This window comes from Passer domesticus, chromosome 1, assembly GCF_036417665.1.
Source record: "Passer domesticus isolate bPasDom1 chromosome 1, bPasDom1.hap1, whole genome shotgun sequence".
NCBI lineage: Eukaryota > Metazoa > Chordata > Aves > Passeriformes > Passeridae > Passer > Passer domesticus.
In genome coordinates this window covers 41059723-41081147 of record NC_087474.1, presented here as the reverse complement: position 1 = coordinate 41081147, position 21425 = coordinate 41059723, and the positions used below count along the sequence as shown (strand labels likewise).

Sequence of the window (21425 nt, the reverse complement as noted above, 5' to 3'; positions counted from 1 at the left end):
AAACTTTAGCCACAGTAAAAGCAATTATTCACATTTCTTGTCCTTTTGCATTCTCCAGATGTATCTTGCACCTTTGTGGTTTTATTGGAGAGGGGTTTTTTTGCAAATCCAGCTCTATTATTTTTGAGTCTAAACTCCTGCATAACTTTTTTTTTTTTTAATTACTAGAATGATGTGTAGTATCAGAATGATACTGACATGCTTGTCTCAGAGTTCTGGACCATTGCATGTGATAGGATTGGAGAAGCTGTTGCTATTTTTTGACCTTCCAGAGACCAAGGACCAAAACAGAAATGAGTAAGGAAGAAAACAGTTCCAATTGCCACTTGTAGCAACTTAGAATTAAGATGCAAGAATGTTTAAAATTCTCTGTTAGGGCTCAAGACGTCAAAATACAAACTTTTTCAGATTATAATTTTATCTGGTATAAAACAAGCTTTCTGTTTAGAAATCTAAATCAGCATTTGCTGACCTAGTGGGATGTGTTCTGGGTATGGATAGGGAATATTGTGACCAGATAAAGCCACAGTAGTACTCCCACCAGCACAGTAAATGTTGAGACTTAGATAAAAAGCAGGAATTAATTCCTGAGCTGGGGCAGGATGGGGGTGCTCTGTTTGAAAATGTGTACCCTAAGCAGTGGAGCTGGCATCTGGCACTGGCACTTGCTGATGACCTTTCCCAATTTATTTTATTCCTCAACAAGTTAAAATAAATTCCAGGTGAAACAAACAGCGTGCTTTTCTGTTGAATCAATTAAATTTATTTTTTCATTTGCATAATTGTCCAGCCAATTTGCTCACATAACTGATTGTCTTCTACTAGGAAGTGAAAAACGCACTTCACATTACAGATATTATGAAAATCACCCAAGGGCTGTGAGAATGTTAACTTGATTTAAAGCTTCACTGAACTACAGATAGTTCCTAAACCTTGACAGTTCTCTTTTTAACCTTTTCTGGCAGAAATGCAACAGATTGCATGCAACTAACACCAATCCCTAGCAGTTAATCTCCCTTTGTTCTGGACACTGGCAGCAGTAGACATTTTTGCTCTGAGGTTCCGTGTCCCTCTATCAGGTGCATTTTGATACCAACTACCTTGGTGTCAGAAAAAAATAAATGTGTAAATGTACGTGTACATCGAGAGTTACTATTGCAGAACATAGTCTAAGCTGTGCCAGGGGAGGTTTAGGTTGGACAACAGGAGGACTTTCTTCTCAGAAGGGGTGATTAGACACTGGAATGTGTCTAAGGAGGCGGTGGAGTCACCGTCCCTGGAGGTGTTTAAGGAAAGACTGGACGTGGCTCTCAGTGCCATTGTCTGGTGGCCGGGTGGTGTTCGGTCACAGGTTGGACTCGATGATCTCAGAGGTCTTTTCCAACCTAACTGGTTCTGTGTAACTGCAGGAGAGCAGCTCTTGCATTCCCCTCGGGACTGCAGAGCTCACGCCTGGTTCTTCTACTTGGTGGTTTTGGTTTTTTTTTTTCTGCAGAACAAAAGGCGACGTGAAGCGCACGCAAGCATTTGGCTGAATTGTTCCCATCCCCTCAGCAAAAGGGCAGGCATCCCTTCTGTCGGGTTATCCCGTGTTTTCTGTGTCCGTGAGGAAGCGCTGCAGGCGCACCCGCACCGAGCACCCTCAGCAGCGGCAAGGGGCCGCTTCCCTCAGGCGCCCCCGAGGGGCGGGGCCTGCGGGGCGCGCGCCCGGCACCGGGGGCGGGGCCCGGAGGGGGCGGGGGAGCCCCGCCCGCCCCGAACGGCCGCTCAGCGGAGGAGCCGCCAGGGGGCGGGAGCGCAGGCGCGCGCCGGCCCCGCCCCCGGCGGGAATCCCCCGGGCCCGCCCCCTCCGGGGCCTCGGCGGGGGCGATGGGGCCGAGCCCGGCGGTCGCCGTCCGGCCTCGGCGGTAAGCGGGGCCGGGCGGGCGCCCTCTCCGCGCCTCTCCGCGAGGGGAGGCCGTGAGCGAAGGCAGCGCGGCTCACCGCCCACCTGTGCGGGGGGTCCGCTCGGACGGCGGCCGGAGGACGGTGCGAGGCCGAGCCCGGGCGGTGGGTGGGGGGATCTGCTTTGAAGCCGCGCCGCGTCGCTCGGTGACCGCCGGTGGGGTGGGGGCCGGCGGCTGCCCGTGCGTGGCGGTACGTGCGCGCGGGCACGCGCGGCCCGGGGCCGGGCTCGGCTCGGCTCGGCTCGGCTCGGCTCGGCCCGGCCCGGCTCGGCATCGGCGGCTCCTCATCCCGCGTCTGGTTCCTGAGGGTGCGAAAGGCCTATGAGCCGGATCGCGGTCAGCTCTGCCGCCCTCTGGGAAGACCTTGCCTTTAGCGGACCTTAAAGAGAATTCTAACAGGGCTCTGTTGTCGGTGCTGTAAATCATTAGCGCTCGGAGCACTGCCGCTGGTTCCCTTTCCAGCAGTGAGCGTGTCGCGTTCACCCGAGCTAATTCTCTGAGCGCTGTCGTCTTGTTGGTTTTCACGGTGTTTTCTCGGTGCTGCCTCAAGTGTGGGTGAACACCTGAGACAGCAGCGGGGTGGCGGCGATGTCCGACCCGGGGGTGCCAAAGGCTTCTGCGACATAATTCGTGTTTGGTTGTGTTTCGGCGCGTTTGTCTTTGAGGTGGGGTGCAGGTGAAGCTTGGTCGAACCCAGGAGGTTTTGGTTTTCAGCTAAGCCGTGTACCGATTTCCAAGCAGTTAATAGAGCATTTAAAGCAAGAAACAATGATGCTTTTGTCTGTTATGTAAAGCGTCACCGCGGATTAAGTGAGATTGTTGAGTTTTTTCCATCTTCTGCCCAAATGCCTGAAGCTGAAATTACAGTGAGGGAAAACTGTTTTATGACCAGAGAACTTGTTAATGTAGTTAATTTATTATTAGGACTGTTGTTACAGACAGTGAAAATGACATGATTACTGTTTTGCCCACCTATCTGAAAATCAGAAGACAAAAATTACCAAATGTTTTGGGGATATTTTAGCTAAGTATATTTCTTTCCTCCCACTATCTGCCTCTAGTGAAAATTTAGGTTCTTGGTTAAGTATATTAGTATCAGTAACATGCACTTTTGAAACTTCAAGTGTTTTGCGAAGTAGGCATAGGAAGTGTCATTCTCTATTGGAACACAGATGATGTTTCTCTGATAGCTGTGCATCTTGGATTCTTTAAAACAGCATATATAGCAGGCATGTTATTTTGATAAGTGTGAAGTGTATTAAAAAAAATGCTTGAAAACATTGCCAATAGGGAGCTTACCTCATAATCCCTAATAATTAGGTGTATATTTGCACTCTGACATGCCAAGTGGTTTGTCTGCCGTTGGCAAACTCTAGCCTATAGTTACCTAGTGCAGAAGTTGCTGGTAAGAATTGCTAATTCATTTTTCTAAATGTCAGCAAACCTTTGATTAAGATTCCCAGGCATTGCTGTATGTCGGTGATTTTCTCTCTGGTTTTATATTACCCTCCCATAAAGTAGTTGGCACATGTGATTTAAAGTATTAATATTTGTTTGAGTGTAGGACTTAGTAAAAGTTTACATGGAATTCCATGTGTTAGTGCTTAAAGAAAGCTTCTATTTGTTTACTTTGCAAATTCTTAGAAGTTCTTTTTCATTGACTGGAGTACCTTTAAATGTTCATTCTCAAATCAAGATACTGTAACTACTCATAATATTGGCAAAACTCACTGTTACTAGAGGAAACTGGAAGCATTCTTTCTTACACAAAGCTTTAGGGTTTATGTGTGCTTGCTCAATTTATATTACTATTGTAACTTTAAAAGTTATCACCCAAGATTTAGAAAGGGTACTGGTAAGTAACAGGGGAAAATATCCATGTCCATTTCTAAAAGGATTTTTTTTCTCTTTTTTTTTTTTAAGTGAGTTAGTGAATGGCTGAAATTTGGCTCAACCATTAAGTTGCTGAAATGTTTTGCTGCTTGAGAACCGTGAGAAGGTATGGCATGTTACTGACCTAATTTACCTTTAGCATGTGTTTCAGTGTTTGCTTATGACTTGCATATTTGTGAAACTGGTTTGGTATTTTTGTTTCATGCTTATTTCTTTGACATTCTCATCTTTACAGCTTGGAGCTTTCAGCAGAGCATCCACAGTTGAAAATCCTCCAAAGCCATATGCCTGTCCTCAAGTGAGACATTAAAAAGGCTCTCAACAATACAAGAGTTTTTAAATAGCTTAATTATGAGAAATATGAGTATGATATCCAACATATTATTGTATTACTGAGTTATTAAAGCTTAGTGCTTCAAAATGTGTGAATACGTCTGTAACTATGAACTTAATTTAATGGGGCTTTTCAGTGCCAAAGCTATACGCCAAAAAGTTGAACTTTGGAAAGATGTGAAGAAAAAAGAAAGTTGAAAGGAATTATTTAACCAATAAATTAAATCAGTCTTGGAGTATGATTGCATAATGTGTTCTAGTAGAGATTGTGTTTCATGTCTTTCGTGAAGTAGAGGCGCTGCCCTCAAAGTGGTTGTGACCTTGATTTTAATACGACGCCTTTCTCTGCTCTTCAGATCTAAATGAAGCTCTTGGAACAATCTTTGCTCCTTGTGAATGAAGCCATAAACATCTTTCTTGCATTTTGTCCCTCTAAATCCATTTTAATTCACTTACTTTGTCACTCCAGTTGAAAGATGCCTCGGAGTTCTGTCTTTCACCTTCAGTGAATGAATTCCTCCTTCTGTCACGCAGACTAATTTTGGCCCTTGAGCATTTCTCTTTTAAGCAAGTTCAAAATAGACTTTTGGCTGGAATCCTAAGCCTTCCTTCTAGCATGACAGTGTTGTTTAGATACAAAACAAGGGAACTAAAGTTAGCCATACTTGGCCATTTTTCATCTAGAATAACAGATGGAACTTCATGATTAACAAACTCAGAAGTATGATTAATGGTTTCCAGCTGTGTTGAACTTTCTTTCTGAACTATTGGAAACATCATGCAGTGTAGCTTGAGAGTGGATGTGGGAAATGGTGTACAAATAAGGTGAGCAGAGAGCTGAGCTACTTTTTCTCCTAACACCTTGGTCTAGGAGGATGTGAATTTCTTGCCTGTCAGTCAGCTGCAGTCAGAAGGGTAACTGGTTAGTTTACTGTTCTCCTTTGCTGAAAATATTTTTGTTCATTTTACTGTTTTGTGTACACTTTCTACCCGAAAAAAGAGAAAAATTCACTGTTTTTTTTTTTTCTCAGCAAGACAATTATTTTGGTGCTTCCATATCCAAACTGCTAGAGCATGTGACCAAGTGGACTTCTGTCCAGAGTGCTTTGCTTCCTGTCTTGCCTAGTCTAATAGAGGTGTTTTTCTTGCATCACTGGGCAACTGTGGCACGATTTTGTTATTAAGAGCTTTCACTCTCTGTAATAACATTATATTGCTGTGGTATTTCACCATCTCCTGCTGTTTTGAGTAGGATTGTGGTCTGTAGTGGTTACTAGTCTTAGTTTTAGAATCTCTGAGATGCAGCCAGCAAGGAGGTAGAAGTGTTTGCCAGTGATATATTTTAGCTTTTTTTTTTTTTTTCAATCTTATATTTCATCTACATGCATGAAAATTGTTATTAAGTCATAGCAGATTTGGAATTCCATTGGTCTTCTTAAATCATGAGGGTTTTGTCCCACTTTTCTACAATAACTTCTCTTTTCAGAAAGCTGATTTTTAAGATTCACTAATTAAATATTTGCCCACCTCTTAGGCAGAAAAAATTAGTCTTCACTCCTTTCATGTTTCTAATTGAAAAGCTGGGAAGGTTGACAGAAAAAGGTAAAGTAAGGGTCACTGCTTCTGTTTGACAACTCAGATATTACCATTTATCATTTGCCAAAATAAAACATTCTGCTTATTGTCTGAGCACAAATTTGGGGATTTTTTTTTAATTAATTATATCAGTTGGGAAAGTCTCATGTGTCTGTGTCCAGGATGATTATTTGGTCTAGGATGCTGGATACATAGCTCTCTGTAAAACAGTCCTGCTAACTTTTATTAATAAAATTACTAGTTTTATGTGAGTTGGAAGCAGCTTTGTCCATAATCTGCCATATATCTTCCTATTTGGGGGTTGCAGTTTGAATGATACTGTGAGGATTGAAACTGCATTGACAGAGCCGAGTCCCTGCCCTTCTGATTTGCAAACTAAAATGGATGTTAATCACTGAAATTGGCCTAATCAATTTGTTAGCTTGTGAAATTGGCTGAAGGATAAACCTATTGTTGTATATCTCCCAAATTCACATTTTCTTGCTGCTTTTATGTGTACCCTCTTGTTTCTTAGTTTGCTAAAGCTGAATATTACCTTTGAGCTATTGGAAGGATATTTTGGTGGTTTTTAATGCAGGACTTAGGTTTCTTTCCATTTCAGTCTTCTGTAACACAAGTGTGCTCGTTACAGAACTGTTCTTTAATTTCTACATAATTGCAGGCATTCGATAATTTGAACTTTCTGAACTTCTTCAACTTAACTTTTCCTTCTTATCTTAGGTAAAACAATCTTTTTCTTCTACCATTAAATTTCTTTTAGTTCTGGTTTATTGTAATTCAGTGAAGGTGAAAGTGCAAAAAGTATTCTCTCTTTACTTGATGTTTTCTATAAAAGAGTATGTTCAGGAAAGTAGGATTTTTTTTTTAATGGACACAAGTATGGAGCTCAGAAACTAACGCAGAACTTTTTTTCACTGAACTGTGATTATTATTCCTGGGTAAAATTTAATATTCTTTGGCACTGCTTGAAAAATACTTGGCTTTTTAACTTGGTTTGGCTTTTTAACTTGGAGGTTCAGAGGTATGTAAAGGTTAGCTTTTAAGAGCAGCTTCAGCAATGTCTACAAAAAATACCACTAAAGCCAGTATTGGCAATTTGAACTACTTGACTGGGAATTTTTATTTGAGGCATATTTGAGAAAGTAGAGAGAAGTTTCCTGTACTTATTTACGTGTGTTATTCAACCATTAGCATTCACCATTCCTCAAACCTATTGGATTGGCACTGTCAAAACACCACTTTGTTAATCCCAAGGGGAAAGATCCAGAATTCAGACTCCTAATTTAAATTCTCCAGTTTTAAATTATTATACTTGCAAATATAAATGTTTACTCCACTCTATCACATTTTAATGTAATTATATCAGTTTGTCACTTGATTGGTAGCATCATACATAAACATTTTACTACTTTGTTAGGTTGTGTCTGGACAAGATATTGCTGCAGTGCATTCTTCAGTCAAGAACTTTGTCAGGCGCTGATGCCATCAATGCTCTCAGACCTTTCTATTTTGCTGTGCATCCCGATTTCTTTGGCCAGCATCCCAAAGAGAGGGTAACAATACTTTAGTATGCTTTCTTTGTAAATATTTCATGTATCGAGGATGGAAATTTTCTAGTTTTTCTGCTGTCAGAGAGAGAACAGTAATGTTAGAATTAATTATGGTTGGTACCAGAGAACAAAAATATGCACTTCCTTAATTTTTAGCAGAGGTAGGTCCCTTGAAAGTCCCTCATTTGTTAATCATATTTTCTAATTGTTATATAGAAAATTCTGAATCCTTCCAGGCAAATTTATAATACATTTTACTTTATCCCTTTGAAATGCTGTGCATTATATTTGAATTTCTTTATGCTTGAAAGCCAGTGGGTTTTGGAATGTACACAAATGTACAAGTGTGTACACCATACAAATTTATTCATGCAAGGTAATTATAAATGCTGACAGTATGAACCATATTAGTACTTTTTAAAAGCAACTGACATTTTGTGAAACCTAATTCTGCCTGTAAGATTAAAAAGGGTTAGATGAAAAACGGCCAAATCCATCATCTGTAATTTTTGTTTGTTTGGTTTTGTTTTAAAACAGGAAGTAAATGAAAACTCTCTGAAGAGGCTAAATGGCTACTTGGAGAACCTACAGAAACCAGGATTTCGTTCCTTTAAGCCAACTCAGCTTACTTTTTATGTAAGAGAAAGAGAACCAAACTCTTCTAATGTTCAGGAATCCTTCAGTGCTTCAGGTGCTTTTATATCGTGTAGAATGTATCTTCGTGTATTTAAATTCCTTCAGACCATTGCTTAGCCTTGTGCAGTCATAACAACTTTTCAGCTGAATAAAATCCTGTCAAACCATGAAAATCTGTCAAACCATTAGATCAGGCAGGTGGGACCATCCCATGTAATTAAACATCTTAAGTTTTACAAAGCCTTGAAAGAATGAGACATTACTGCCCTGAGGTCAAGTTACAGTATAAGGAAGTAAAAAAAGGTAGATGTAAGTGATAATATTTCTGCTTTTGATCCCATTGCCATGTTTAATTGTAGCGAAGGTTGGGTCCTTGTCCTCATTGCAGTTCATGTGTAGTACACAATCAGTAGGAACTTACTCTCTAAGCTGAAGCTGTATGATACCTGAAGTTTCAATTTACTTAATTGTCTCTTATCTTTGAGACTACAAAAAATATTGCCAAATTTGGAATGTTGCTTTTGATTAACTTTACAGTTTGTCTCCAGAACCAATGTGCCTTACCTAACAGAAGAGTTTTACATTCTATATCCTGACAGTCTAAACACTTGAGCAAATTGTGAGGCATTGTCATGCTAAAAAATAAAATCCTGCTGTTTTTCAAGAAAATTATAGTGTTATGTCTGGTCTCCTTAACGTAACATTTGAACTGGAAGCTGTCTTATGCTCTTGAGTCAAAAGCTCACTTTCTAATTAGGGAAATTAGGCCCAGTAGCTAAGTGATGGGATATAGTTAAACTGCATGTGAATTTTGCAGTGAGTATTGAAATAACAGTATCATCATAATTTCCAACTACCTGTACCTTGTTTAGCTTCTTCTGTAAGAAGAAATAAATGGGAATGCATTTTAAATAATTTTAATTAAATAATACTTCTTTTTACAGGGTTTCGAGCAGTCAGTTTTACGTTACATACTCGGGATCTCCTGAGCACAGTACTAGATATTCTCAACTCCTGCAGTTTATCTACAGAGCATGTTCAGAGTTTGAATGTGAACTCTCAGCCCCACAAGGAAGCAAAAAGCACAGTGAACAGACCTATCAAGTGGGATAAGACTTATTATTCATTTACTGGATTCAAGGATCCTGAGGAGGAACTAGAGCAAGCCCAGAGAGTGGAAACAACTTTACTGTATGTAATGCTTTCATTGAACTGAAATTTTGAAACCTAAATTGGTCTTATTCTGATACTGAGTTTTTTAAAGGCAGGCAATAAATATTCTGAACAACACAAAACTTTGTTGTCCAACATAATTAATTGTAATTTTGCCATGCTTGTTATATAATTGGAGTTCAGATGAGCTCCTGGAATAACTGCAGTGCCAGCAAAGCTGAAGCATTCTTGTCTCTTTGCCCAGCAGTCATGTTTGGTTAGTCTAGTTTTGGTTGATCCAGTTTTTCAGATTTGTGGAATATGGATGGCAATTCCAAAGGAGGCAGGTGCTTCACTTAGCTCCAAATAGGTCCTTACCTCTTACAGGACTTCTGTAACACAAACCTATATGGCTGTTAACTTTATTGTTAATACGTGAAAACTAAGGTTAAAAGGTTTTAATATGAATGGTATCTTAGTGTTGTGCTTCTCATTTGCTGTTCAGCAGGAAAACTTGAATATTTAAGTCAATATAGTTATAAATGCTGAACTTGCATCACAGTATAGGATATTTTGTAGTAAATTGGTGTTTTAAAAAAAAATTGTATGTGCTCATTTTCGGGCACATACACATTTTGGGGCCTTGAAAAACTTTTTGTAACAATGAGATTTAAGTGCCATTTGAAATGAATGCAGAACTGTGCTGGAAGGATCTTCAGAGCAAAGTATGTCCCTTGTCCTGCCTACCACCTCATAAATGAAACTACTCTAAAATACACAATTATAAAGCACTTAACTGAGATTTAACATGCTAGAGAATATTTTTACTTATTTTTACACATTTACAAAGAATGCCCCAGACAGTTACGTATTAACAGTCTTGTTTTAATACATTGACAGCTGGCATCAGGCCTCCCTTTTTACTTCAGTTTGAAATTTTTTTTTTGCTTCAAATACAAATGAGAATGCAGCTATTTGTTTGCAAAAGTTAAGAGTATAAAAATTAGTTTATACTATGACCAAAAGCTAAATCTCTTAAATAGTAACCTTTTCCTAGAAACAAAATTACCTACTGAAATTTTACATGTACTCAAAGAGTCATGTTTGTCTGGTTGTGATTATTGGCAAAAAAACTATAAAACTTTGACCTGTTTAATCTAAGTTCATGTCAGCTCTGTAAAAGTTACCTAACTTAGTCCTTTAGTACCACCTCCCATATTTGATAGTCTGCTATGATCACTTTGGGGTTTTTTTGTTAGGTTTTGGTGTGTTTGGGATTGTTTCGGGTTTTTTAAAGGCACATATGTGGAAACTTCTGAAATTAAATCACAGAGTTCTGAAGATCTCCCCTGAAGTCACACTGATCTGTTGTTTTATGCCTTTTACACATACATCCAAGTGATTTTGATTGTTAGATTTCTTAGGCCACTCCAAAGATACTAAGTGCCAGGGTTTCCTTTGTAGATATCTTAAGGTGAGGTGTTCAGCAATTTCATCTTCTATCCTCTATTTTTAAAAAATCCCTTTACCTGATAATTTGACTTGAAACATATTACCAGTAAGAACTGAGTTACCTGTGCTGCTTACATGATAAATCACAGCAGCATCCTTCTACTGTTGAGTATTTTTCCTCCTCTTTCAGGTCCTGGCTAGATGATAATGAAGCAAGTGCAGTAAAAAAGCTGAAAAAGAGTTTGCCGCTCAGAAAAGAATTAGAACGTTTAAAAATTGAACTTTCTCATGAACTGCAGCTCTCCGATATCAGGTAATTAATTAGATCAGTTGAACTTGCATTAGGACAGTCAAAGGAAGGAAGTGTTGTCTAATACTATGCTATGAACTTTAAAAGCTTATTTCACCAAAACAGCTATATTTCATATATGGAGAAGTGTTACTGCACTGAGTAAATTGCTAGAAGTGTTCTACTGGGACAAAAATTTCCTGTTACAATCTGCTCTGAGAGATCTCCTATTTGTAACTGAAAACATAGGCTGCAGTTGAGGCAAACACAGAAATAGAACTGGTTTGTTACGGTTTAAATGCTGGTTAAAATTGCATTTCCTGAAATCAAGTTAATTGATTTACAAAGGTAACTAGACCAGCAGTGAAGTGCAACTTTGCCCATGGTACTGAATGACATCCTCTGAATGCTTAATAAAAATGTTCTTTCTTTTAGTGTTTAGTGTCTCACTCTCTGGAGGAGAGTTGTTTGTTTGAAGGATCTGAGTGCAGTTGGAGATCTTGATTCTTCAGAATATTTTTCAGAAAATAATTTGCGATCCTTTTTAAATTTTTGTGCCTTTGAGTGAGGATGTTGTGAAGTGAGATATTCAGGGTGGGGAAAGTGGCAGTGAAGGTATTCAAAAATGGAAAAATAAACTTATTTCAAGAGCTGGTCTGTTAGGTTCTATTTTTTTAACCAGGAAAGAGAGAATTGGAGCTCCTAAAATCATGCTTTTGTCCTTTCACCCTGCAAAAGACCCTGGTTTCCTTTAAGCTGAAGCCAGGTTTTTTGAACACACTTTCTAATGCTGTGCTGTGGTGAGGGTTTTTAACATTCTGAAACAGTCTTCAGTATTGAACACGTAAGTTTGATTTTATTCATGGCTTATATTAATTTTCTTAAATAGCTTGTGCTTCTAAAATACATTAAAATTATTGTGTTCCATGAAGAGTTATTTATCATCCATGAGTTACATTGTTATAATTCAGAAAAGAATGTGAGTTTTGGAAATCTGACAAGCCAGTATCTTAATAGGACACTATGACCTGTGGTTCTGGAGCCTTGTGCTAGTGTTCACAGAGATCTGAAAAACAGCTGGGTCACTGGCATTATTCCACGTGTAAGTTTAGGACAGATGAAGAATTGGCCACCTTTTTCTGCTCCCGTCTGGTGCTGCTGAAAGCAAAGGATTATTGCTAAGTAACAGTAAATAATTGTTTGAATTACTTGGATTTGGTTAAATTGCCTCACAAGTGCTGTGGCATAGTGCCATTCTCTGCATCCCACAGAGTGAGGTTTTGCCAGTAGGGTTTCCTTAAATGAGAAGATGTGGGTGACCCCAGCCAGCAGCTGAGTACCCATGCAACCACTTGCTCATTCATGCACTCCCAGTGGAATGGGAGGAAGAGAATAGAAAGAGCACAAAATTTGAAGGAAGAGCACAAAATCCACAAGAAAATTTGTAGATTCAGATAGAAGTTTAATAGCTGAAATGAAGCAAAACTGTGAGTTCAAGCAAAACAAAAGGAGAAATTAATTTTCTGTTCCCCATTGATGGGCAGGTGTTTAGCCACTTCTGGGCAGCTGGGCCTCAGCATATGTGATACTTGCTTGGGGAGACAAATACCATAACCATGAGGGTTCCCTTCCTTCTTTCTCTCAGGATTTATTGTTGAACATGACATACAGTCTAAAATATCCCTTTTGTTAGTAGGAGTCACCCAGCATGGCTGTGTCTCCTCCCAGCATCTTGTCCACCCCAGCCTACTTCCTGATGGTGGGGGGCATAGTGGGGAGAAAAAGTAAAGACCTGAACACTGTGCCAGCACTGCACAATAGCCAAAATATTGGTGTGTCATGATCACTGTTCATAAAATACAAAATATGAGTGTTATGAAGAAAATTAACTCAATTCTAAACAGACACAGTACAGTAAAGGAATTTTCCACTTTGAGACAGTTTTATATCAACTAAAAGTCTGTAAAAAGGTGTATTTTTCCAAAACACTGGGACTTCACAATTTAGATGCTTTTTGAAATTTGCTTAGCAATTGATCTGATTGGTCTGTGATGGAAAAAAATGTCAAAACTGTGTGTATTAAAGCCAGCAAGGTAACACCTGGCTCTTGTATGGTTTACAAAAATCACTCCACTGTAAAATATGAATAACACATAGCAACTTTCCATTGGAATCATGGTAATGTTTTGGGCTAGGAACAAAAAAAAAAAAAAAAAAAAAAAAGAAAAAGACAATGTCCTTACATACTGTATTTGCTCCTCTGGACAAACATTACACAGTGTCCAAACAAACTGCATGGTCCATGACCAAACCAAATACTGGGTTGTCTGGTGCTGTTCTCTTACTAACTCCCTTCTTTCTGGGGGAGAGATTTACAAGTTCTCTACCTGGTTTTATTTTTTTTTTCCTGGTGTTCATTTTCTTTGTTTGGCTTTTGGGATTCACTTTAAAAAACACTGGAATATTATTTAGGTTTTTTATTAGTTCAAATAGCATATGGCATGGACAGCTTTGGAGTAGCATTTGCTTTTATTACTGTTGGGGTGCTATTTTTTTTTTTGTCTTATAAGGCTTTGAGTTGCATCTCAACTTCTGTGACTTTTTTTTTAATAATATTGAGGATTAAATACTTTCAATTACATTTTTATTTAGGTGGCAGAGAAGCTGGGGCATTGCTCACCGCTGTAGTCAGCTGCACAGTCTGGGCCGCTTGGTCCAACAGCGACCTGAAATATTAGAGAATGTTAAAGGTATTTCTGTTGTTTGTTTCATGTATCCTAATACAGTATTGATTCAGAAATGAGCATGGGTCTTCTGTGACAAGGGAGCTCTAGTTCTTTTTACAAATTCTTTTGATAACTGCAAAAACAAACTTGTCAGACTTACTGAAAAGCTGGTGAGAACTTACATTTAAAGCTACTGGGTATTTTTTGAAGTGACCTTTCCTTAGAATTGATTGACTGCACTCAGCTTCTAGTTTGCTTCTTAATAAATGCAAGTGGAGTCTGTTGAAGGCACTAGGCTTAATATTAGCAATGAAAGTAAAAAATCTAAACTGAACCTCTCAAAGTATTGAGTTAGCAATAGATTGTTGTCCATGGTAGATTGAAGACTAAAATGTGAGTACGTCTCTAACCCTAGCGATGATTTACTAGAATACCTTAAAATGCTACTTGCTTTCTTTTCTCATGTGTGTCCCATAAAATAGCTATATTAAAGTCAGTATTTTCTCAGGAAAAACTAAAATGTTCTGTAAACCTGACCTACCATTCTTCTCATACATCTGTTTGACCTGAGGCAGTAGCTGCTTCCTCTGATTGTAATTCTGTATTTTATGCCTGTCTGCAGATACTCAGTTTTGAGTGGCTTTCATTTGAGGGTTCACCTGATCCTTTGCCAAAAGACAGAGTGGGAAGGACAATGAGTAGTAGTTTTAAATTGTATCAGATTCCAAATTAGTTTCTTTTCCTGAGCATGCTAAAGATAGAAAGCATTACAGAAGTCTGTCTTGTGAACCTGTTGTAGTCTCCATTTTTGAAGATATTTAGTAACGCACTGGATAAATACCCATCAGTAACTATACAAGTTCAGTTGATGCTGCCTTAGGGTACAAGGATGGATTAGATGCCTTGAAGTCAGTGTTGCTCTTTCTTTGGGATTTTGGAAAACTGATTTCTGAGAGCAAAAGCTTCTACTTAAGCCTGGTCTTGTAGACTAAACATCACACTGAAGACTTTTGTGGAAGCTTACTTTGATAAATAGTTGCCTGTGCTTTTATCCTAAAGAATTCTTGAGGATCTTTGTATTCAACTTAAAAAAACATACACTCAAAACTTATTTATCCACCTAGAATTAGCCTTTTATGTTCTCTCTATTTTAAAAAAGAATGAAAACATAATGTGCAAATGTTTCTTACAGCTTGCATGTTGCTGAGAGTTTGGAAATAGAGTTGAATGGCCTTAAAATTATTTGACCAACTTTTAATTTGCATATGCTTCAAGCATAAAGCATGCATTTCCTACTTCATATATGATTTATGCAGTCTTTGAATATCCTGTCTGATGAGATTTTCTCATAATTTAAAAGCAGTCTTTAGAAAAAAAATCCAATTAAAAATCTATCAAGTTCAAACAGAGAGAAGGCAGATGCTGGGTCACGTTTGTATGAAAAAAAAATCTTAAACTGGACTTCTCAGGAACCTCTCAAAACTTTGAGAGTAACAGAAGCACCTAGTCATGTGCATTTATGCTTGTGATGTTAGCAGCCTGGTTAAGCCTTCAGTAATTGCAGGAATGATTGCAGCAAGCCAAATCAGTGAAGAGCTGTGTTCAATCTCTAGGACGCACGGTGGTATTTACAGACCGCTCGGGTATGAGTGCAGCAGGTCACATCATGCTGGGGACCATGGATGTTCACCATCACTGGACCAAAGTAAGGAAATTTCAAATCAAATGAAAATGCCCCTTGTTGTGACATCCTTTTTTAAACTATAAACAAAAAAATTACTAGGTGGAGATAACCAATGAGTGTTTCAAAGCACACACTTAGCAAATGCATTTAGCATAATGGTGTACACTGCATTTGAAATTTAATCCTGTGTGTGCTGTTACTAACAGTCTTTGCTAGATCTTTGCTTTCATTAGTAAGTCAGTACTACTTCTGATTAGAGATAAAGAAAACTAATTTGTTTTGCACTGTTCCAGTCTGTGCAGTGAGTCCTGGCAGAATACTTGGTGATCCATAAAGAGCTCATTCCCATGAAGAGCTAATGGATTTTATTCTGATCTTTTGTAAATATGAGATTTAAAGGGAGCTGTGAACTCATTATTTCAGTCAGTGACTCTAACCAACCCTGACATTCCATTTTGTTCTTTTAGGCAGCTAATGTGGATGTTGCAGAATTTTATCTTTAGTGACTATGTCAATTCTGCTACTGCTTGTGTAAAGTTCAGAGTTGATAAGCTTTCTGACATCCTAAATGATAGCATTGTATGCAAAGGACCAAAAAGTAAATATGTTGCAATATAAACATGTCTGTTGAGGAATTTTTCTTTAATCTTGGTTACTGAAACATTACTGATAATTCTATCAAAAAATTTCTTCATAAAGAAGAAATATTGAGATTATTGATGGAATTTCATAGTTGGGAATTTCACCCTGCTAGAATATCAGAATATTCTATTTCTGTATTCCAGTCAGTGAATAATATGAAAAGTTAACACTTGATCTTCTTTTTTTGGTGGTACTTTGAATTTTTCCCTATATATGTTTCACTAAGGGGGGGAAAACAAACCATGGCTTGTTAGTGTGAACAATTTACTAAGAACTTAAACTGAGAAACCAGATTTAATAGAAAATTTTGAGATTTGAGAGTGTTGATAGTCATTGCAATAAAAGTGTTCTGATTGTACTAAAATAAACACCGACTTCCTTGAAAATATAAATGCTTGAACTTTCTAACCATTGCTGCAGGTTTTTCCAAAGGTATCATAAAGCCACACAAAATGCCATGCAGATGGAACAATGTGTGTAGTTAGTTATAGTGATGGTATTTGCTTGGGAAGACAAAAGAGTGGTATATATTTGAACCTGAAATCAGAGGTTTTTTATTTTGAAATGCAGTGACGATTATATGAAATGTCTCTTTTATGGTTTGTTGTTATTTTTTTAATTTATTAAAATTAACTTTTAAGCTTTGTAACATAGAAGATGTTCGTTCATGTGTATGCACAGGTTTTTGAGAGACTGCCAAATTATTACAAGCTTCAAAAAAGGCTGCTGCTTTTGGAAGATCGGATAAGCCAACTTCTGGGAGGCATCCAAGTAATATATATTGAAGAACTGCAACCTCTGTTCACTCTAGAAGAGTACTTTGAGACTCTGAACTCTTTCTATAATAGACTCCGTGACAGCAGATTACCTTTTCATCCTCGCAGTCTGCGAGGCTTGCAAATGATTCTGGAAAGGTACGTGTTGGCAGGGAAGGTTGATTTCTTTCAGAGCTTTTCTTTTTTTGTTACACTGCTTATTGCTCTCACTAAGAAAAAGCGATATAATCTCGGATTTTCATTATTGCATTATTTTGTTTCTGAAGGTTTTAAGTGCATTTTTATGGGTTAAGAAGGAATCAGATTGAAGAAAATCCTGCTTAGTTTCATTCAAGCTAGACTCAGTTCTGTCTGGTTTAGAGTGTTGTGCTGGTTTAAATCAAAAGTTTTGTGCTATCATGATGGTGATTATATTTTTAGAATATTATTATCAGCTCCTTTTGAAATGTAATTTTAAAAAAGCATAACCTACTATATTTCTCTATTCTCATGAACCAAACTTGATAGCTTTTTACCAATTATTCTGATTGTGATTAATTTATATTCTTTTATCTTCAGTTTTTTTTCTGAAAGTAATTTATGTAAATAGTTGCATTAAAAAATGATACCTCGTTCTTTACTTCCATTGTGTTTCATTAGTGACAGATATGCACCAAGCCTACATGAACTTGGACACTTTATGATCCCAACGGTCTGTGATCCAGCAGCTCTTCAATGGTTTATTTTTGCCAAAGCACAGGAAGCAAGAGAGAATTTGAAAAGAAAAGAGGAGTAAGTGTTCATGTGACTCAATACACTTAGCTCTTTAAAATCTTTGCATGTCCTGGTTTTTTATTTGGAGAAGGAGGAGCATTTTTAAAAATGTATTCGTACCCTTTTGCTGAAAAAATCCCATTTGTTTAGAACTTCAGAAAATAGAGCTTTACCCGTCAGCTTTACTAAGTAAAGAATTACAGCATTAGTGAATGCAAACAGTTATTACAAAATAGCCTCTTTCACCTTGTACAGACAATTGTACATCATTCAGAAGTAAAATACCTTTGCTTACAACACAAAATTGCATAATTCTTTTTACAGTTACGTCCCCAAAGAAGAGGTGGAAAACACCTTCTTAATGAATAAGAAAAGGAACAATTTTTATTGATGTTAATTAAAATGTGACCAAAAAAAAGCAGTGAAATCTAAACTCAAAATAACTGAGACTGACTAGAGAATCATTATTTTGAGTTGTTGGTCAGGTAGTTGACAAAAATATTAATTAGTACCTAACAAGGCAAAGAAAAAGAAATGGGAAAGAATGATGAGAGAAACATTGTGGGTACTCTCTCATAGATGACAAGGGTGATTATGGTAGGGAGTCACAGCATCATACTTAATATTGGGGCCATGGTCTGTAATATCCATCAGAACTGTGAATTTGCTTCTAGACCTTGTACCCTATATGTGTCCTTGAGAATGAAGTAGAGATGCTGGGGTTTTTAACTAAAGTACTGTTACAGGTCAGTGGGTGGTACTTGTCCTTTCAGAGACCTTTACTGAAAGTCTTTTTTTTCTGCTTTGGAAAGCTTTTAATGAGTTGTTGAACTATCACACTGTCATCAGTATACATGATGTATATCATGATATGTTTATGATCCAGATATGTTCCTGTGAAGTTATTTTAGGCATGAGTCTTGCTGAGGGCTCTATGGTTTTAGCTCTGTTAAAATCTCATTACTCGTAAAAATGTTTTGCAGGTGAACTTCAATAAACATGATTTGTTGGAATTTTTCCACAACCCTAGTCAACTTGGAAGTTAAATTTTTGCCATATAAATTGTAACTACGGAATAGCTCTCTATGTAACTGTCCACATGTGACAGCTGGGAAAGTATAGTCCATAGATTTTGGGAGGGATGTTGTAGCAAATATATGCATTTGTATCTGGGTAACTCACTCCATAAAACCTTGCACTACCACACTTCATAAAGATACCAATCCAGAAAAACTGTGCCCTCAGAGTAAAAGCAGCTGTGTTGTAAGAATGTGAGAGCCAAGATGCATATCTTGTGTGCTGGAGGATTGCTGGTTTGTATGAAATAGTAAACAACTGTACTAGGTCACAATATCTGTCCCCATAATCCATTAGCTTGTGGAGAGGCTTTATGCACGGGGCAAAAAATGTGGTGGGTTTTTTACTCCATACTCCTTCCCAGTTTGTGTCTGACTGCACTTGAGAGAATACTTGAAGCTGGAAACATTATCTCATGTTAATAGCAATCAGTAGACTTTCTTTTCCCCCCTCTTAATTACCTTACTACTTTTTGAGCCAATTTGCATTTTGTGGCTCCAAATATGTAATGGCAGCAAATTACGTATTTGAATCACATATGACATGTGTATGTGGAAGAGAGTGGAGGTATTCTGTGATTTATATACCCACAGCCTGATTATCTCATTTGTTGTTCTTTGATTCTTCTGTGATAGGAAGTACAAAACAGTCATTCTGTATCACCTCTGCCTTTGTTTTGTAGCTGTGTCACATTTCCTCTTACTTGTCTTGTATCAAAGCTGGAAACTCCTTTTCCACTTAATGCTTCCTTGGACTTACTCATGTCCTTCTGATTTTACTTAGCCTTGTGTGGTGGTTAAAAAGGCCCTGTGATGTACTGGCTGTACTTTGCACATGGACTTGAATGCTTTGCATGCAGTAAACAGCATAGAGTGGCTGTAATTCTCACCTGAATGCACAAGGAAATCCAAACACTGCTGCTCTAGGAAGTTCTGTTATCTGTGTGGATAATGTCAGTCTTCTAGTAATGCAGGATTCTCCTTCCCATGTTTCTTTAAAGTATCAGGTGTGTGTGGTGATAAAGGTGCAAGCCTCCCTGTGGAAGTGACAGAAAACAAACCTGCAGTTCTCCAGCTAACTGGAATTCCTTCAAGGGAGCTTAAGATTTCACAGAACTGGAAAGCTTGGTGCTTAGGTATTTGGGAATGCACTCAGGAAGGTGGTGTGGAAATGGTCCATAGAGAGGACAGGCTGGCTCTGGGTTAACTCACTGGCTGGCTCCTCACTGGCTGCCACAGTGGGCTGGCTCTTGGGGCTCAGCAGAGCTCAGTGCCACGTAAGTCCACAGAGGTCCCAGCCTGAGCTCTGGGGAGTAGTGGAGAGGCCCTACAGTAGCGTTTTCATGTGAGGCAAATGGTGTCAGTAGCTGTGTCTGTGCTTGGCTCGGGCTGATTCACATCCCAGTGGTGCTGCTGCTTTGTAGCTCCTCCCCTGCCTAGCGCAGGGTCTGTGCTGTGGGGCAGCACTGGAGCTGTGTCTGCAGCCAGGCTGGCTTGGAAGTGCAGCTGTGTTCGTGTGGCACAGTGCCCGGGCTGGTGGGGCTGGCTGAACCTGAACTTGTCTCTTCATCAGTTGATCAGTCACAGCTCCAGTGCCTGAATTAAATCTACACATTAACTTTCTGAGTAGTTTGAGTTTGCACTCTTATTTGGTGTCTTATTTCTCTGGGGTGAAGGAAAAAATCATCTGCAAGCTTTGGATCCAAAATTTGTAGAATCATTTAGGTTGGAAAAAACTTTTAATATCATTAGGTCCAAACACATCAACAAAGTTCTACAATTGGGAAGTTACTATACACTTAATATGCATCAGTTTACTGTACCTGTCAGTTGTTGGTTTTGGTGACATACAGAGTACTGGTTTAATTAAGACAGAGTAATTATGAACATGATTTTATATTTAAAACCTAAGCTTTCAATGTTATTTCAGCATTTTCATTCCTTACATTAAAAATGGAACCTGGCAGGATTTTTATTTTTGTGTTTTTCCCAGTTACCTAGTGAGCAAAAAAATGTCAGGGCATGGGCTTTGAAATGTGAGTCCATGGGCATGTGGTGCCCAAAGTCATGGAAGAATGTTCACTCTGGCTTCTGAGACAGTCACGTGTCACAAAAACCTCAGCTCCACCATACCTGTATATGAATTGACACCTTTGTTTACATGCATTTAATCTTCTTATTTCAGTATTTCTTGTTTTACTATATGTTCAGTATACATTGAAATGCTTATTTTAAGGCGGGGGTTTTAAGAGATGAAGTTACAAGTTTGTCACTGTGTGTTATCTCCATTTGCTAGGATGATGATTACAGAGAAGGAGCTAATCAACACTTCTACAGAAAGATTTTCTTTGGATCGGCTGTACAAGGAGCCCAGTGTTTCCAGTGCACAGATGATAGATTGTTGCAAGCGGCTGCTGGAGGAATCCTTACCCTACCTGCAAGGCATGCACCTTTGCATTTCGCATTTCTACTCTGTGCTGCAGGATGGAGACCTGTGTATACCTTGGAACTGGAAAAGCTGAGGGATGTATCTGATAATCAGATGAATTGTTTTATTTTCTGTAAGAGGTTATAAATATGAATGTTTTTAAGAGTAAATTATTTAAATCTGTATTTTGATATCAGTATTCAGCTCACAAATTTTCTTCCAGCTGCTGCTGAGGAAGGATTGCAGTTCTAGACAATTTGCACAATGCGCAGTATTGGTAGTCCTGGGAAAGACATCTGTACATTATCCATACTACTGTAGGAGTCCCAATGTATGGTTACAGTTGTGAAACTGCATTTTTGTAGTGAATTCTGAAAATACATTAAATTTCAAGTCTGCAGAAACTCGCATGTGTATTTTTAATATATGTGAATATCACCAGATAAATAAAGTGTGCTACTCCAGCCAGACATTAAGTGCCATCTTAAGGGGT

The 21425-nt window shown here is 38.4% G+C and overlaps 2 protein-coding genes across 4 annotated transcripts in view; both read left to right on the top strand.

Moving 5' to 3' along the window:
* TOPAZ1 (testis and ovary specific TOPAZ 1) overlaps positions 1-668 on the top strand; it is a 40937-nt gene extending 40269 nt beyond the window's left edge. Inside the window, exon 21 of the mRNA XM_064415676.1 lies at positions 169-668. Within this exon, the coding sequence (XP_064271746.1) occupies positions 169-180 (12 nt within the window). The 3' untranslated portion in view covers positions 181-668. The remainder of the gene's footprint in view (positions 1-168) is intronic.
* Positions 669-1798: 1130 nt separating this feature from the next.
* Positions 1799-21336, top strand: TCAIM (T cell activation inhibitor, mitochondrial). Of its 3 annotated transcripts, none has more exons than XM_064415599.1 (11): positions 1799-1907; positions 3870-3945; positions 7186-7321; positions 7856-8009; positions 8899-9145; positions 10749-10871; positions 13500-13597; positions 15187-15278; positions 16581-16813; positions 17315-17446; positions 20801-21336. In XM_064415599.1, exons 2-11 carry the CDS (start codon positions 3917-3919, stop codon positions 21024-21026), a joined length of 1470 nt encoding a protein of 489 aa, XP_064271669.1. In that variant the 5' UTR covers positions 1799-1907; positions 3870-3916; the 3' UTR covers positions 21027-21336. The 3 variants fall into 3 exon arrangements, with proteins under 3 accessions (XP_064271669.1, XP_064271674.1, XP_064271686.1); XM_064415604.1 differs by having other exon boundaries at positions 1829-2028; XM_064415616.1 differs by lacking the exon at positions 1799-1907 and adding an exon at positions 2375-2611.
* The last annotated feature ends 89 nt before the right edge of the window (positions 21337-21425 follow it).